This window comes from Amblyomma mixtum, chromosome 1, assembly GCF_055824585.1.
Source record: "Amblyomma mixtum isolate Tamu chromosome 1, ASM5582458v1, whole genome shotgun sequence".
In the NCBI taxonomy this organism is placed as follows: Eukaryota; Metazoa; Arthropoda; class Arachnida; order Ixodida; family Ixodidae; genus Amblyomma; species Amblyomma mixtum.
In genome coordinates, this window is record NC_143012.1 from 203,494,758 (window position 1) to 203,513,535 (window position 18,778).

General features: G+C 50.4%; 1 protein-coding gene across 2 annotated transcripts; it reads left to right on the forward strand.

Moving 5' to 3' along the window:
- The first annotated feature begins 9,101 nt into the window (after positions 1–9,101).
- Positions 9,102–16,573, forward strand: LOC149370586 (uncharacterized). 2 transcript variants are annotated; one of them, XM_089562301.1, is made up of 4 exons: positions 9,102–10,392; positions 11,866–13,997; positions 14,125–14,287; positions 15,345–16,573. In XM_089562301.1, the coding sequence occupies exons 2-4, from the start codon at positions 13,796–13,798 to the stop codon at positions 15,742–15,744; spliced, it is 765 nt and encodes a 254-aa protein (XP_089418427.1). In that variant the 5' UTR covers positions 9,102–10,392; positions 11,866–13,795; the 3' UTR covers positions 15,745–16,573. The 2 variants fall into 2 exon arrangements, with proteins under 2 accessions (XP_089418427.1, XP_089418426.1); XM_089562300.1 differs by lacking the exons at positions 9,102–10,392; positions 11,866–13,997 and having other exon boundaries at positions 14,111–14,287.
- Positions 16,574–18,778: the final 2,205 nt, after the last annotated feature.

Consider the following 18,778-nt stretch of genomic DNA (forward strand, 5'->3'; position numbering starts at 1 on the left):
ACTCGGACTTTTCCGGCGCACACTGGAGGCCTCTCTCCCTGGCGTACCGGTCCACCGTGTCCACTGCTACTTGAAGACACTCCTTGATCTCGGCGTCACTCCCCGAGTTGCACCAGACAGTGATATCACCCGCATACAATGTGGGTTTGATGCCGGGGATTTCGGAAAGAAGGCCTGCTAGATCTTTCATAGCCAAATTGAACAAGAGGGGTGACAGTACCGCCCCTTGCGGTGTTCCTCTCGGGCCTAAGTGATGGGATCTGATTTTATTAAGGCGACAGCCTTTAATGCCTCATACTGTCGTTAGCAGACGCGTCGGCAGCCGTGTCGGCAAATTTGTCCGCCTTTCGGCGTCAGTGCTTAAAAAGAAACTGCACCGAGGGTGGGAACCGCACCAGGGCCTTTCGCATGTGAAGCGGAGACACTACCACTCCGCCACGAAGGCTCAAGGTTCGAGCACGAATAAAGGCGCATCTAGTGAATGCATCGGTTTGATAAATAAAATAAAAGGAATAAAGTCAAGAAAAGGAAAAATAAAATTAAGGAAATAAACAAAAATAAAAACATAATAAAATAAGGTATGGGAATAAAAATAAAAAACAATAAATATAAGAAAAGGAGCAAAAATAAAAATTAAGAAACAACAAAATATGAAAATAATAAGTAAATAAAACAAACAGTGCGCCAGGAAACGCTTTCGCCTTGCAGCACTTTAGAGAGCCAAAGTGCCCCCTGAATTTTTTCCACTGAACTTTATATTTGCTTGCCTGGCTGATAAGTTTGCCTTTCTCGTACATTAGTGCGGATAAGTGGCAGTCTGTGGTCTCATTTTGTTAGGCTATGATCGTAAGCACAATCTCTGCGTACAGCACAGGCAAGGCAAAGCTTTGTCTTGATTTTTCTGACTGCAGGAGTTCATTCAGTTGCTTCTTGTTAGGTTATTTCTTGTTAGTTAGGTTAAGCGTGCGGGTGAACAGGCAGCAGGCCGCAAGCTTCGTAGTGAATGCCCCTTAGATGTGCGCTGCGCTGTTCGCCGCTTACCGCGTGATTCCTGCGTCCCCGCACGACCCGACTGCGCCCGAACGAGACTAGCGGGAGGCGCTCCCGCCGCGCGCTGTCTGTTGGGACAGTGGCGTAAATTGCGAGGAGGAAGGAGTAACGCCTCCTGATAGCGTTACGGCGCGCCAAGCGAAGAGGACAAGTAGCGCAAACGAACTTTGCTACTCGCTTAACTGCGACTTCTGTAGTTTCCATGCTCATAATTACTAATATACACCACGGTACGTCTCTAAAGCACCCTGCTAAGGCAACCCCGTATTCGCTGAACGAGGCTTTTGTTCATTCCAAACCGTCGAGCTGGCGTGGCGGAGTCGTTAGCGTGCTCTTCTTGCACTCCGGGGGCCCTGGTTCGTTTCCCCAACTCGACCTATTGTTGCGGAGGCAACACTACGCTACTCGCCGAGCCGTTTCGTGGAGCTCTGGAAAGGCCATGCTGCGCATGCGTGAGGAGCGGGTGATGTCACACGGCGCACAGGTGACGCGGCGGCGGAGCCGCCGCCGCCGCGCGCTCTCCATCACCTCGCCGACAGTCTCCCTCTCTCCCTCTCTGATGCGTAGTAGCGATTGCGCATCGCCATCTGCGTGGTTTGTGGTGCATATAAAATTGGCAGTGGCTTAGCTCTGCTATGCCAGGATATACGTAGCATGAGGTGAGGGCGAGGTGTCCACATCTCGGTGGACACCTGAACCAGAGGGAAGGCGCATAACTGCCTCTTGGAAAAGTGGACACCAACCATGCTTTAAGCTAAGTGGCGGTAGTGACAGGTGTGCGCTGCATGCGTTGGCATTGACAACGTTGTGCCAGAAACGCGGCGCTGAAGCTATAGGCCGTCGGTGTTCGTTGTGTTCGTTGGCGTTGTCCACGTTTTACACTCCGATAATTTTAAGGAAAGGAAGTGCGAATAATGGCTCCCTGGATAAGGGGACGCCTGAATCGTGCTTATAGGTACAGTACGGTCCACTGTTAAAGGGAACATGCGATCGCGTGGCCTCCGCGTTTCGCGGCACGCTGCAGCCGATAACTTGGGGGAATCGTCTACACAGGACGCATGCACAGTAAGCAAAGCGGCTGGTCTTTCCACGCATGCGTCTCATGCCGCATATTCTTGCCGCATCTTGGCAGCAGGGCTTCGTGAAGCGCGAAGGCCGCGCGATCGCGTGTTTCCTTTAACAATGGACCGTACTGTACGTGGGGTGATGAGTGAGAGCTGTGACCTGCAGGCATTGACAAGGTTGTGCCAGAAACGCGGCGCTGAAGCCATAGGCCATCGGCGTTCATTGTGTTCATTGCCGTTGGCGTTTGCAGCGTTTTACACTCCGATAATTTTGAGGAAAGGAAGACGAGAGTGTGCGGCGAGGCACGCCAGCTGTGCTAGTGACGTCACTTGCTCCTTGTGCATGCGCAGTATGGTCGTGAAAGAGCGCCATGACGCAACAATGTATGGCTATGCGCAGATGTTGCTTTCGCAATCCTCGAGGTTTAACCAGAGCTAAACCGCAGTCAATTTTTTCCTTCTTAGTTTTATTTATTAATGCTTCTGGGATTTTTCACTCACGGCCAACACCGCCGGCACCGACGACGACACCGGCTTTTCTGCGACACGGGACCCTTAACGCTATCGCGTTTAAATGCTTTTGTTCGGAATTATTGGGTATGTGCAACGGAAGATCCCGGAGGGTGGCTAGCGTAGCTGCCAGGTGCAGTGTTACGCACGCACATGCGCCACCACAAGTGACGTGTGAAGAGCTCCGCTCGAACTTGGTATTAGCGTCTATCGTAATCGGCTATCGGTTTATGCAGCGAAATCTACATTGACCACGAACTTGCGATTTCGCTGTGGCGGTACTCCGAGGAGGCACAGAGACCGACCTTGAGCCGTTGCCTAGCAACCGCCGCAGCTGGCGGACGCCGCGCCATCTGGCATGACGTCACACCACGCGCCTTGCCGCGGAGCCGCCGCTGCCTTTTGCTATGACGTCACACCACGTTCCTCGTCGTTGCGCTCGCTTTCGCTACGTACATCCTTGCATAGCCGAGCTAAGCCACTGCCATATTTTTAAGCATGAAATGCTTTTAGCTCCCGTTGTCGGCAGTGTGGTGACGTCACGCCGAGACCGAGATCCACTCATCCGGGCACTGAAATCCACTCATCCGGGCACTGAATTCCAGTTATCCGGGCACTGAATTCCAGTTATTCGGGCACTGAAATCCATTCATCCGGGCACTGAATTCCAGTCATCCGGGCACTGAATTCCAGTTATCCGGGCACTGAAATCCACTCATCCGGGCACTGAATTCCAGTCATCCGGGCTCTGAAACGAGAACATCCGGGCACCGTACGAGACTTAACGAGATTTAACGAGACTCTCTAAGCCCTCCTACGCGACCGGCATGCAACCGCCGGTTGGTCTCCAAACGACACAAAAAATAACTGCTGCCAGTGCCTTCTCAATGTTTATCAAGATATCAGTGGAGCTGTGGGTTTGATAATGCACGGAATTATAATTTCCGATTTCTAATAACGCGTGCAAAAAGCACATAAATGCCACGTTACACTTCGTTCTCATACGTGATCCGGGGGAGAAGCGCTGCGTTCAAAGGGCAAGGCATCGCGCCGAACGGGTGGTGGCGTTCCTCCCTTCCTTTACGGTGCGGTTCGGGTGTCCACCGAGATGGCAGAGAATTACTGCGCCATTTCCTTTCCTCAAAAAACCTTGCGTTCAAATGGCAAGGCATCGCGCTGAACGGGTGGTGGCGTTCCTCCCTTCCTGTACGGTGCGGTTCGGGTGTCCACCGAGATGAAGTTAGGCCCGTAAACATTTCATGCTTACTCTACTCTCGTTTACGGGAGAGGCAGAGATTTTATTCGACCCCATGCTTACACGATAAGGGACCACAGTCCCTCAAAAAATACAAGAGTACAGTTCGAGACTAGTGTCGCTCGATTACGGAAAAGCGACCACTCAAGACACGACGGCGACTCCTGTCGCCCTGCAAACAAAAGTCATTCACTGCACGTAATAAAGTCCACAGTGTCCATAATGTCCGGATGCCGCGGGGGAAGCACGCTGCCTAACTAAATAAGAAACGCGCAACAACACCGCGCACTGCACACACTCAATAAGGCAGGAGCCGTACGGTCACGCGGCCCCTGTCGACGGCGATGAAGCGAGTGCTCCAACGCCGAAGGAACTCTTCCTCGGGGAGTATCACTCGGTCCAGGCACGCCTGTTGGAAGAGGCGCGCCCGAACCCGCTGGAGCAGGGGGAACATGGCTCGCTGCGGTCGGCCCTGTAGAGACGCGACGCCACGCTGGCGCCACAACACAAAAGCGCACACACAAAGGAGAAGGCGCACAAAAAATTACCGACGATTACGTTAGTTCCTAATGCGAAATTTGAGCGCAGCAAATAAGCTGTTTCACCTTTTCGATAGATTGAGGCAAAGAAATCGAGCAACACATGTATGCGCTATCACAGAATTTTTTAAGCATGAAATGCTTTTAGCCACCGTTGTCGGCAGTGTGGTGACGTCACGCCGAGACCGAGAGCCATCATCCGGGCACTGAAATCCACTCATCCGGGCACTGAAATCCACTCATCCGGGAACTGAAATCCACTCATCCCGGCACTGAATCCCAGTCATTCGGGCACTGAATTCCAGTCATCCGGGCTCTGAAACGAGAACATCCGGGCACCGTACGAGACTTAACGAGATTTAACGACTCTCTCTCTAAGCCCTCCTACGCGACCGGCATGCAAGCGCCGGTTGGTCTCCAAAGGAGTCCAAAAAATAACAGCTGCCAGTGCCTTCTCAATGTTCATCAAGATATCATTCGCTGTGCGTTTGATAATGCACGGAATTTTAATTTCCCATTTCTAATAACGCGTGCAAAAAGCACTAAATGCCACGATACACTTCGTTGTCATACGTGATCTCTTAGGGGCTTCGCGCATCGAAGCAAAGCCGCGCAGGCGCACAGGGGCCCGGGGAAGAAGCGCTGCGTTCAAAGGGCAAGGCATCGCGCCGAACGGGTGGTGGCGTTCCTCCCTTCCATTACGGTGCAGTTCGGGTGTCCACTGAGATGGCAGAGAATTACTGCGCCATTTCCTTTCCTGAAAAAACCTTGCGTTCAAATGGCAAGGCATCGCGCTGAACGGGTGGTGGCGTTCCTCCCTTCCTGTACGGTGCGGTTCGGGTGTCCACCGAGATGACATTAGGCCCGTAAACATTTCATGCTTACTCTACTCTCGGTTACGGGAGAGGCAGAGTTTTTTTAAGCATGAAATGCTTTTAGCTCCCGTTGTCGGCAGTGTGGTGACGTCACGCCGAGACCGAGATCCACTCATCCGGGCACTGAAATCCACTCATCCGGGCACTGAATTCCAGTTATCCGGGCACTGAATTCCAGTTATTCGGGCACTGAAATCCACTCATCCGGGCACTGAATTCCAGTCATCCGGGCACTGAATTCCAGTTATCCGGGCACTGAAATCCACTCATCCGGGCACTGAATTCCAGTCATCCGGGCTCTGAAACGAGAACATCCGGGCACCGTACGAGACTTAACGAGATTTAACGAGACTCTCTAAGCCCTCCTACGCGACCGGCATGCAACCGCCGGTTGGTCTCCAAACGACACAAAAAATAACTGCTGCCAGTGCCTTCTCAATGTTTATCAAGATATCAGTGGAGCTGTGGGTTTGATAATGCACGGAATTATAATTTCCGATTTCTAATAACGCGTGCAAAAAGCACATAAATGCCACGTTACACTTCGTTCTCATACGTGATCCGGGGGAGAAGCGCTGCGTTCAAAGGGCAAGGCATCGCGCCGAACGGGTGGTGGCGTTCCTCCCTTCCTTTACGGTGCGGTTCGGGTGTCCACCGAGATGGCAGAGAATTACTGCACCATTTCCTTTCCTCAAAAAACCTTGCGTTCAAATGGCAAGGCATCGCGCTGAACGGGTGGTGGCGTTCCTCCCTTCCTGTACGGTGCGGTTCGGGTGTCCACCGAGATGAAATTAGGCCCGTAAACATTTCATGCTTACTCTACTCTCGTTTACGGGAGAGGCAGAGATTTTTTTTTCTAATGGACATGGGACAGATGGAGGAGGCCCTCCAAGAGGCTGCCAGTACGGTTGAAAAGTATGCTGAAGAATGCGGACTGCGCTGTTCCCCGGACAAGTCGGAGCTCCTCGTCCTGCGAGGGAAGGGGGATACTGTATCGCTGGAAATCTCGGTCCATGATACACCTATTCCCGAGGTGGAAACAATACGGATTTTGGGGCTGCTCATTAACATCAAGGGTGTGAACGCAGCAGCGATCACCAAGCTCCGAACGGTGTGCGAACAAGTCATCCGTATGATATCTCGGATGACAAGCAAGAAAAACGGCATGCAAGAACAGGATACCCTTAGACTAATACAGGCCTTTGTCATCTGCAGGATAGTGTACGTGGCCCCGTACCTTCGTTTGAGGAAGATCGATCTAAACCACCTGGACGTTATCATTCGAACGGCTTATAAGAAGGCACTCGGCCTACCCATGAAAGCATCTACGGAGCGTCCACTAAAACTAGGGGTACACAACACGGCTGATGAATTGATTAGCGCCCATCTTACAAGCCAGGTAGTGCGACTGGCCACAACTACGACCGGCCGCAGGGTCTTAGAAGATTTAAACATTAGCTTTCCGCAGCAAGTGGCTGGGAGACAAGATATACCTAAAGAGTGGAAGAGCAAATTCCTTACGCTTCCGCTTCCCAAAAACATGCACCCGGAGCACCATCATGCTAGACGAGTGGCGAGGAGCAAGAAGATGAACGAGTGCTATTCAACAAAAGAAGGAGCCTTCTTCGTGGACGCTACGGGTCCTGTACAAGGAATATCAGCAATCTCAGTGGTGCACCAAATGCAAGTCGTGGACGGGCTTTCAGTTCGTAACGGGGATACACAGGCTATGGAGGAAGTAGCGATAGCCCTAGCCGCAACGCACTCCGAATCTAAAAAAAACTCTGCCTCTCCCGTAACCGAGAGTAGAGTAAGCATGAAATGTTTACGGGCCTAATGTCATCTCGGTGGACACCCGAACCGCACCGTACAGGAAGGGAGGAACGCCACCACCCGTTCAGCGCGATTCCTCGCCATTTGAACGCAAGGTTTTTTCAGGAAAGGAAATGGCGCAGTAATTCTCTGCCATCTCAGTGGACACCCGAACTGCACCGTAATGGAAGGGAGGAACGCCACCACCCGTTCGGCGCGATGCCTTGCCCTTTGAACGCAGCGCTTCTTCCCCGGGCCCCTGTGAGCCTGCGCGGCTTTGCTTCGATGCGCGAAGCCCCTAAGAGATCACGTATCACAACGAAGTGTATCGTGGCATTTAGTGCTTTTTGCACGCGTTATTAGAAATGGGAAATTAAAATTCCGTGCATTATCAAACGCACAGCGAATGATATCTTGATAAACATTGAGAAGGCACTGGCAGCAGTTATTTTTTGTGACTCCTTTGGAGACCAACCGGCGCTTGCATGCCGGTCGCGTAGGAGGGCTTAGAGAGTCTCGTTAAATCTCGTTAAGTCTCGTACGGTGCCCGGATGTTCTCGTTTCAGAGCCCTGATGACTGGAATTCAGTGCCCGGATGAGTGGATTTCAGTGCCCGGATGACTGGGATTCAGTGCCCGGATGAGTGGATTTCAGTTCCCGGATGAGTGGATTTCAGTGCCCGGATGAGTGGATTTCAGTGCCCGGATGATGGCTCTCGGTCTCGGCGTGACGTCACCACACTGCCGACAACGGTGGCTAAAAGCATTTCATGCTCAAAAAATTCTGTGATAGCGCATACATGTGTTGCTCGATTTCTTTGCCTCAATCTATCGAAAAGGTGAAACAGCTTATTTGCTGCGCTCAAATTTCGCATTAGGAACTAACGTAATCGTCGGTAATTTTTTGTGCGCCTTCTCCTTTGTGTGTGCGCTTTTGTGTTGTGGCGCCAGCGTGGCGTCGCGTCTCTACAGGGCCGACCGCAGCGAGCCATGTTCCCCCTGCTCCAGCGGGTTCGGGCGCGCCTCTTCCAACAGGCGTGCCTGGACCGAGTGATGCTCCCCGAGGAAGAGTTCCTTCGGCGTTGGAGCACTCGCTTCATCGCCGTCGACAGGGGCCGCGTGACCGTACGGCTCCTGCCTTATTAAGGCGGAAGCCTTTAATGTCTCATCGTTGTAAGCAGCAGTTGTCGACAGAAAATGTCACGCTTTTCAATTGGTGGAAACGGTCGTGACGTCACAGTGCGCGAAATACAAACGGGGCCAATTGCACTTTGGCTAGTAACCATGCAACCAATTGAAGGGATCGTATAGTGATGCTCCAAGTAAGTGGGACTGAGCTTAGTTAATTGCTTAATTACCCAATTAGCCTAATTAGTTTTACTAGTCAGGCCATATAAATAAATAAAACCGATTAAGAAATTGGTCGAGCTCAGGAATCGAACCCCGGTCTTCGGCGTGAGAGACGAGCATGCTCTCCACTCCGCCATGCCAGCTCGATGGTTTGGAATGAACAAAGGCGCGTCTAGTGAATACGGTGTCTTCACTCACTCTCATCCTCCTCCATTCCCTTCCGGCGAGGTTTAGGTGTCCACCGACAAATGAGAGACAGATACATTTCCTTTCCTCAAAAACCAATTTATCGACGAGCGAGGTAGAACCGAATGGGCGATGGCGTTTTATGGACTCCTTCGCAGCGTTGCAAGACGCTGTCGCGTTCCGCTCTTAGGGGCGAAGCTTAACATCTTAACCACACATCAGTGACCACACTTTAGGTAAAAAAGTGCCCCCCTGAATTTTGACGGGTGTCCACCGAGATATGTGAGACAGTTACTGCGTAATTTCCTTTCGTCAAATACAATTACGGCTCCTCTTTATCTATATTCTTTCACTCCCACTTCCTCCCTCCCTCTACTGTGCGGTTCAGGTGTCCACCGAGATGACACAGAATTACTGCGCCATTTCCTTTCCTTAAAAAGCGTTGCGTTCAAAGGGCAAGGCATCGCGCCGAACGGGTGGTGGCGTTCCGTGGACTCCCTGGCAGCGCTACAACGCGCTGTCGCGTTCCGCTCCTAAAGGCGAAGCTTAAGCGTCATTAATTAGCAGTTAATTAGTATTCAGACATTAATCAGTAATTAACAATTAATTAGTGATTTGCCATCACTTAGTAATTATATGTGACGCCAGCAGTGCCAAAGAAACAGCGAAGGTGGTGCGGAAAACGCTTCCGCCTCTACCCACTTTAGACAGTCAAAGTGCCCCCTGAATTTTTTGAGTGTGTGCAGTGCGCGGTGTTGTTGCGCGTTTCTTATTTAGTTAGGCAGCGTGCTTCCCCCGCGGCATCCGGACATTATGGACACTGTGGACTTTATTACGTGCAGTGAATGACTTCTGTTTGCAGGGCGACAGGAGTCGCCGTCGTGTCTTGAGTGATCGCTTTTCCGTAATCGAGCGACACTAGTCTCGAACTGTATACTCTTGTATTTTTTGAGGGACTGTGGTCCCTTATCGTGTAAGCATGGGGTCGAATAAAATCTCTGCCTCTCCCGTCAACGAGAGTAGAGTAAGCATGAAATGTTTACGGGCCTAATTTCACCTCGGTGGACACCCGAACCGCACCGTACAGGAAGGGAGGAACGCCACCACCCGTTCAGCGCGATGCCTTGCCATTTGAACGCAAGGTTTTTTGAGGAAAGGAAATGGCGCAGTAATTCTCTGCCATCTCGGTGGACACCCGAACCGCACCGTAAAGGAAGGGAGGAACGCCACCACCCGTTCGGCGCGATGCCTTGCCCTTTGAACGCAGCGCTTCTCCCCCGGATCACGTATGAGAACGAAGTGTAACGTGGCATTTATGTGCTTTTTGCACGCGTTATTAGAAATCGGAAATTATAATTCCGTGCATTATCAAACCCACAGCTCCACTGATATCTTGATAAACATTGAGAAGGCACTGGCAGCAGTTATTTTTTGTGTCGTTTGGAGACCAACCGGCGCTTGCATGCCGGTCGCGTAGGAGGGCTTAGAGAGTCTCGTTAAATCTCGTTAAGTCTCGTACGGTGCCCGGATGTTCTCGTTTCAGAGCCCGGATGACTGGAATTCAGTGCCCGGATGAGTGGATTTCAGTGCCCGGATAACTGGAATTCAGTGCCCGGATGACTGGAATTCAGTGCCCGGATGAGTGGATTTCAGTGCCCGGATAACTGGAATTCAGTGCCCGGATAACTGGAATTCAGTGCCCGGATGAGTGGATCTCGGTCTCGGCGTGACGTCACCACACTGCCGACAACGGTAGCTAAAAGCATTTCATGCTTAATACATAGTTAGATTCCCAGGCGGCTTATAGAAACTATATGCGTGGCAGAATCACGCCGCTAGCCTGCAAAATTCTTAGTCAATGTAGGACTTCAGCTGAACGGAAGGAATTAATATGGGTACCAGGTCACCAGGGAGTTGAAGGAAACGAGCGCGCACACGCTTCGGCCCGAGCTTTTCTTCCCCGGCATCCTTCTACGTCCTCCCTTCCTGATTCTGGCTCCCCCTCTCCGCTAACGACATATTCAGAAATATTGCAACATTTGCGCCTTGAAAGGCAAACACTTCCGAGGCCCGCTAAGGGTCTCAGTAAATCAGAGGAATGTCACCTTCGCAGGCTACAAACTATGTCTTTCAATAACCCTGCTACGCTTCACGCCATTGAGCCCGAGTCCTTTTCGGCACAGTGCAAATTTTGTGGCCAGAAGGCAGACTTGTACCACATGGTAGGGTCTTGTCAGAAAAATGACAGCATTGAGATCATAAATCAGCCAACGCGGGAGGGCTGGGAGGCGGCCCTGTCCAGCTCGGACCTCGAGGAACAACGAGCCCTCGTCGCCAGAGCACGGGCAGCGGCTTTCACCAACGGCGTCCCGGACTAGGGACCCGATCAGCCTTCCCTTCAACTAAGGCTTTCATAAACGTTTTCATCATCATCATCTAATGGACTCAAGCTTCCCGCTGTCCTGGGGCTGGGCTCTTCTGGAGTGCAATGCTTCGGGGAAAGGCTCTTCTGCGACAGCCCCCCCTTCCCCCAACTCGGGCAGATCATCAATACTCCAGTGACCGAAATCCGCTTTGTGTTTTTATAGTCAGTTGGGGCCATTTTTCGCAGACTGTCTCTTGAAGGTCACAGTGGCACGACTTACCTAAGCTATGCACACTCGGAAGCTGAGCACAAGGTCGGACTTTGATGGCGGGGAAATGCAAACCCGCCAACGTGATGGGAGACTGCAGCATGCGTTGAAGAACCGGAGGTATTCCTAATTAACCCCATGACGTCCCCCATGGTATCCCTCCTAGCCCTCGGTCCGCGTCGGAATTTGAAACAAAAAACTTACTGCTTGGAACATATCTGCTGAAACAAAATAAAAAGCTTCTTTCAAAGTTGACTTGGGTTCTTCCGTGGTGGCTGAGTGGGCATGCGTCAGGTTATAAACTGGCCAACCACCTACTCTATATTGTTTCGTGCTAATGTATTCTTTTATGCAAGGGTGTGTCTCCCTTAAGGTCTTGCGATTATATCGCTGACAGAATATCACCAGACCAATTAAATTTTTTGACAGGTGGCCGAACTATATTCGGAGAACTTCGTAACAGGAAAAGAAATACATAAAATTCTTAGTGGTTAAAGACCGCCGCGCGAATACCGTTATTACGTTCCTAGATGGCCCTTCATTCTGATCGGCCTTCTTAGCAGAGTGTCACTCATCACACTTCCTACTGCAGCATCCTCGCCGAAGCAGAAGGAGCCTTCCCCAGTCCTGGTCACCACTGCGGCGGCGAGTCCCCCACCTCCAGGCGGGATTCAGCCGTTGCTGCGTGCGGACGAACGGGCCACCGTCACTGCCGTACCAGATTGGTCACTGGCTCCCAGCAGACAGGGCGAACTGTCAGGCCAGCAGACGTCTCCAGCAGGATACTCCACGACATCGGGAGCCACGAGCCTGGCGGGGCCTTGGCACCGTTCAGAGGACAACCGCAGTAATGCGGCCGCTCGTTCTCTCGTGGGGTCCTACAAGGAGGCTTGTTGGTATTCCACGGGGAGGAGAAGCCTGACAGCGAGGTCGAACACGAGGTTGAGCCCTGGGCGTCTTAGTGGACATTTTATGCCCGTGCCCCCAAGCCCAGAGAAAGAGGTGCATGTATTGAGGTGATGTTTAGGGTTTTAAAGCGAAAGCTTTACTGGCCTAGTCAAGACAAGGTCATCGGCGCCACACGTTCGCCTTCAAGTGGAGGCGCTGCGCTGGTGTGGCAGCCACGTGACATACCTTCTCTGATTCCCTCCTTAATCATTTCCCTTAGGGCGTGGTTCAGGTGTCCACCGAGATGTGAGACAAATACTGCGCCATTTCCTTTTCTCAAAGGCAATTTTCATATTTAAATTTCCGCTTTCTTTGTTTCACTCACTTTTTGATCATTTCCTTGACAGCGCGGTTTCGGTGTTCAGCAAGATGATGACAGGTACAGAGCCTTATCCTGGCGCTGTCACAGCTCGCTATGTTACCTTAGAACGAGGGTATGTGGAACTGAACATGAGGAGAGACCAACGTTACTACGCACTTTCAGGACCCTGGTGCACGCGTCGTTCAATTTGATTTAGCGACACGCGTGCATTTTTTGCTAGGTACCTGGAGCAGCGCCAGGGATCTAGTCTTCCAGTAAAAGCAATGAGGAAACGTGACAAGCACCTGTATGTGGATACCGATTTTGCCTACTATCACAAATACCACAAGGAACAACGCCAGCGAGCGTGAAACGCGCACAAGCTGCTCGTCTGCACGAACGCTATGCTACGGCGGAGCGTCTGCTGTGGAGCTGGATGGAGCGGCGCCGCCATCTGGCGGCGGGCAAGGGAGTGGAGACACCGGCAGTAAGGGCGCAGGCGGAGAGTTTGACAACTGAAGCTAGTCTAGTAACGTTGAGGAGAGACAACATTCGTGTAGTCTGCAGGAGCAGTGCAGAATATTTACCCCGAGGGCGAGGCCAACGCTTTGCGAGAGTCCGTTTACGCCAAACCGGCACATGTGCTTTGTGGAGTTTGCAGACAGCGTGAATGTGTGCAGGATACATGCATTGTAAGTTTTGATTTCCACTGTAAGTCTTTGCCCAATGGTCGCTGCTCAACGGAATTCAGGGAACTGAGGACAATTTGACCGACGCATGAAAAAAAAAACAAGGCCCAGGCTTAGCTTGGTTAAGCCAAGTATGCGTTGCATATTGCGCGGTCTTTTTTTTTTAGGGCGAGGTATTGCTTGGCGGCACTCGATTTTCTCGGCAATAGTTGGTTATACTTGGATTTATTCGGTAAAAATTACGAGGAACTTTAGCGGCTGAAGTGGTGAAAGGCGAAAGCCTGAGTGCTGCATTCTGCTACGCGATTGTTCAGTGCACATTTTGTTGGTGCAATAATTAACTGCCAATTAATGACGCTCAAGGCGCGAATATAGTCCGACGTAACGCGCGCGCGCGCGCGCGCTCGCACACGCTGCGTTACGTTGCCGCAAACAACTCCTCCTATAGTCCGACGCACTGCAGCGCCGACGTAACCGGCGGCTGCCAGCGCGCCCCGACGAGCCCGGCGCAGATTTGGCTTCTGCTCCATTCGCGCGCCGGCGCCGCCGACCGCGTCGACCCACAATGCATCGCGCAGACAAAGATGGCGGATGTCTTTGCGGGCAGCATGAGTGGCACCAGCGGCTCAAACGTCGAACTTGCGTCGGATAGTGTGGTGGAGAGGTTCATTGAAGCGATAAAACAGCACCCCTGTGTGTATGATACCAAGCGACTCGATTTCAGGGACCTACCGCGCAAAGAGAACGCGTGGGAAGAGATACGGCAACGCAGTGGTCTCTCCACAGGTGAGGTGTTTAGCGACTGCTGCGTTCGGCTTCATTTGTACGTTTGTCGGCCGAAGCATCCCAATCCCACTTGCTGGTTGCGCCGCAATGTTTGACCGATTTTTTTGTCCCTTGTTCCTGTTTGTAGTTGCAGAGTGCCACAAGTTGTGGAAAAAGCTGCGAGATCGCTTTACCCGTGAACTCAAAGCAATCGAGCTCGCAACAAGGAGCGGCAGCGCCTACGTTGCGAGGCAGACGTGGGAGTTTGCCGATGCGATGGACTTTTACAAGAATTGTGGTCGTCCGAGAAAGTGAGTTGTTTTCTCTCTGTTTTGGAATGCCTGTTTTCGCGGCTCGAGGTACGTGCAGTTACGAGCATGAAATGTGCTAGTTGTATGCATGAATTGTGTGCTACGTTCACGCACATGTTGTTCACTGAGCCTCCTTCGTTAATTTATGCTTTTTTACTGTGACTTTCACCGTCTTTGTGGGAGCATTTAGTACCTTTTTTGCTTTTTGTTTTGTTGCATGTAACTGCCTATGAACTATTGCGCTGTATTACGTTTAACAGCATAGCTTCAGGGGAAGACCCTTGAGAAGCGTGTGGACAATTGCTGGTCTTTTCGGAACGTTTCGCAGCTTTTATGCGGCTCAGAAATGAGAGGACTGAATCCGTAATAAAATCAGATAAAATTTTGGCCAGCTTTGAAAAGCTAGAGTAATACCAAAGATGCTATCAAATGAACTTGCCGGACGGTCAGACATCTGTTGCGAAAATTGTGAATCCTCGAGCTTCAGATTCTGCTTCGGTGTTGTGTGTTTTTGCATGTTTGGTTTCATGGGTTTGGCTCAGCTGCATTCTTGGAACTCGCGTAAACTTTGTTTTGGGCTAACGTGACATGCGCATTGGTTTTTCGTTGCTTGGTTGTTCGGCTTGTGTCTTTGCTGTTTGTGCTGAGGGTGGGTCGAGGGTTGCATGGGGTCAGTGGGCAGCCTCCTGCCTAGGACATGGGTCGGGGAGGTGGCTCCTGCTTCTGGAAGGTGGAGGCGTTACTCACCGTAGTTTGAGGACAACACTTTGTGACACTAATACTAACGGGGACAATTGGAGCAGTTGGTTTAGTATTTTGCTTACTGGAACAGCGCTACTCACCGGCACGAATACGAAGGCAAGACAAACACATGGGTCCTGAATTTCAACTGAATTTCAAACATCCGTTGAAGTCAAAGCTCATATGTTTGTCTTCCTTTCGTCTTCCCTGTGTGTAATGCTGTTCCACTCGACAAGACACTGGCGCTCTTTTTGCAGTAAAATAAAAAAGTGAAACGACAAGACTGAACTAACTGGAATCAAAACTGTTTTTTCAGGACTACCTGCAACGTGGGCTCAGGTGCCCTGCCAAGAGGTGATGACAGCGCCTCAACAGCAGAAGAAATCATTAATGCAATTCAAGGTAATTCGTCAGCACCGTCGCCCATCGCCAATATTGATGAAGACCTGGAGCCCTCGGCATCAAGTCCTGGTCAACCTGCCAGTCAGGAAGACATCACATTGAGCGAGCCACCCTCAAAACGGCCAAGGAAAGGAAGGGGTTGTGACACTTTCGAGCAGCAGCTCCTTTCACAGCTGGGCAAGCACAGCACAGAAAATGACGCTTTTGGGCAGTCCATTGCTATGAGCCTTGACAGGATGCCAGCGAGAATTGCCTCTCGCTTGAAAGTGAAAGTAATGGAGCTCGTAGCAGATGTTGACCAGTGTGATGCTTAATTTTAACATATACCTTTTGAAGCGTCGGTAACAGCAAAGATATCTGCACTTTGTTTCTTTAGATAACCTCAAGTGCATTTGAGTTCATTTTTTTTTTTGCATTTCCTGTCATGCAGCACAGTTTTTTGATATCATTGTGTTCATGTTCCTATTGTTTTAGTCAGCTGCATAGCTGTGATATATTTGTTATTAGACTGTTGAACTGTTTCATTGTAATTATTGGAAGTTTCAATGTGGTTAGTAGTCTCCTGCCTCTTTCACCACTTTATTTTTTTGCAATGCAAGCTGTCTGTGATGTGATGGTAACTTGAAAGCATTTTTTTTCAGTGCAAAATTAGGTAGGATGTAGGAAAGGGACACACGCAGCAGAAATGCCGTGTCCTGTGTTTGTCCTGGGTGTGTCTCTTTCCTACACCCTCTCTAGTGTTTCACTGAAAAAATGTTTTCGAATCACTGAGACCAAACAGCATGTCTTTATACTCTTGCAAGTGATCTCATGCTTCGAGACTTATACTGATTGAAAACAAGAAGAAAAAGAGGGCCACTGCTCAACTTCCACCATATATTTATTCACATGGCATGTTGATTTATATATCAAACATCTTCCGCAACATAATCAGTCCTACATGCCTTGATGTGTTCAAATGAAACGTTAAGCACGAAAACAGTTCAATAATAAGGCGTATAAAACAAGCACACAACTTTATGTGGTATGCGTGTACAAAAAGCAGAAACACAAATGTTACAAGAACCGTTGCAACACACGTGTGGCATGTCATTAGTGCAATCCATGTACAACTACTGAACTGAATGATCACGAGATTGCTAAATAAAGTTTCACATTTTGAGCTGGCGTGTGACTTTTGCTTGTTTTACATGGAAAAGAACGCAGTTTACAGACAGAGAGGCAGGAACTTCGTGCTGCGCATTAGCATCGCCTGACTACCCTCAGTTGCCATGGCAAGGAACCCCTTGGGGACATGAAGTACTCTGCAATGGAGTCTCGAATTCTCATGGCATCTGAAGCTGAGCGGCTGCCATTGCGAGTACCCTGATGGTTTATGTGTGCTATGGTCTGCCTCCAGCCGCCTTCTTGGACTCTGTCACCACTGACCCTGCCACTATAATCATTAGGGCAATAGGCATTGTCCGACAGCAGAAAATTGTGCAGGCACACCGCCGCACTAACCATGTCCGTTAACAACTCCACATCACCACTAACGGTTCCTAGGAAGCAGCGCCAACGTGAAACCAAAATTCCAAATGCGTTCTCAACGCAACGACGTGCCCTTGACAGCCTATAGTTGAACACCCGTTTTGTGTCATTAAGTTGCCTGCCGGGGTAAGGGCGCATTAAGTAAGGCTGCAGGGGAAATGCTGCATCTCCCACGATGCACAGTGGCCACCCGTTATGCCCCGAAGGCAAGTTAAGTGTGTTGTCCTCAAAGGTCTTTCTGATGGGGCTTTCTCGAAAGAAAGCCATCAGAGAGTCTGCCCTTGGCACCAATATCAACCAGTGTGAAGCGGTAATTTGCGTCTGCGACCGCCAGCATCAGTAACGAGTAAAAACCCTTGTAGTTATAATACTCCGAACCACTCTCATCAGGGCACGTAATAGCGAAGTGTTTGCCATCTGTGCACCCTACACAATTGGGAAAGTTCCATTTGGTGTCGAACCCCTCTCTGATGAGCTGCCATTCTTCTGAGGTCGGCTGTCGCAGCACAATTGGGGAAAGGCAGTCCCAAATGGCAGGCCGTGCCATTTCTCTTTCAGAATGCCGGAGACCGTGCTTACATGCATGCCATAGCTCATAGCAATGTCGATCATAGAGCCGCCGGTTGCCACAAACCTGGGACGGGTACAAACATAAAAACTGAATTGTAATGCAACAGTGCTGTTCGTTCCCAGAAACAGAATTGGGACTCGGGTAGCACGCACGTAAAGTGTCACTCAGTTGAAAAGGAGTGTTAATATACGATTAAGCTGGAGGGGGTGACGACGCAGCTGTCTTCAGCTATGTTCAAGCGTTCAGTCATTTGTGACGTGCTGTTTTTTCACGGAAAAGAATGAAATGCGCGGTATGCAGGTGGAAAGAAAATGTGCGTTTGGAAAGACCAGCGCGAGAAGTGGTCAGACGACACAGAATTGTTTTCCCTGCTATTTCACTGCATAAAAACAAGAGAGACCAATAGAATAAAAATTTTCTAAACCTTATCAGGAGGTTATGTGCTTACTTTCATCTGGAGATCTAGGAAATACTATTCACGGCGATAAACACACGATAACCTCGTAGGTAGAGCATTATGACAGATAAAAACAAGTGGATCTCGGTAAATAGACTATTGAACACAACTAAAAGCCAAAATATTTACCGCAACGTGACTGCCAGCCTTTCTCCTGGGCTGATCGGGTTCTTGTGGTTCGGCGGATGGAGGATGCGGTCATGGACAAGGCTCAGGAGTTTATCAAACGAGGCCTTGGTCATCCTGCGCGGGAGGTCGTTGTACATAACGGCTTTCAAGCATGCACTAAGCATGTTCAACGCAACACCAAATCCCATTTCGACAGGTTACATACAGTACAGCCATATTTTTAAAATGGGCCAAACAGCATCACATAGTGTGAAAGCATTCGGCCCTAAAGCATAAAACAGAGCTCCATTTTCCTTCGTGCATTTTTATAGAAATAAAAAGCTGCTCACATACTTCACAGCGAGCTAAAATCTACTCAAGAATAAAACGCACCCTTTGTGCGGTCTGGTTACCTGAAGTACTTGAGATGGTACTCTGGGTCCTTCTGCCGCAGTTCTTGAACAAGCTGGTGGTACTCGCCTGTGCTTTTCCGCTCAGAGAAAATCTCTCGCACATACATCGAGCGCCTGCGCTTTCGCCGCAGGCGGCGTACTAATAACGCGAGAGCAAGTTTGTCGCGCAGATAACATCCTAGCCATGGTTCGTAGTAGCCGCGATGCCGTGGATGGAGCGAAATGGATGAGCCGCCGAAGAAAAAGGAGCGAACGGAATTCAGACGGCC

Coding starts and splice junctions, on each gene's coding strand:
- LOC149370586 (XM_089562301.1), top strand. CDS start 13,796: ATGGCGGATGTCTTTGCGGGCAGCATGAGTGGCACCAGCGGCTCAAAC. Junction 13,998..14,124: donor ACGCAGTGGTCTCTCCACAG/GTGAGGTGTTTA, acceptor TCCTGTTTGTAG/TTGCAGAGTGCCACAAGTTG. Junction 14,288..15,344: donor AATTGTGGTCGTCCGAGAAA/GTGAGTTGTTTT, acceptor CTGTTTTTTCAG/GACTACCTGCAACGTGGGCT.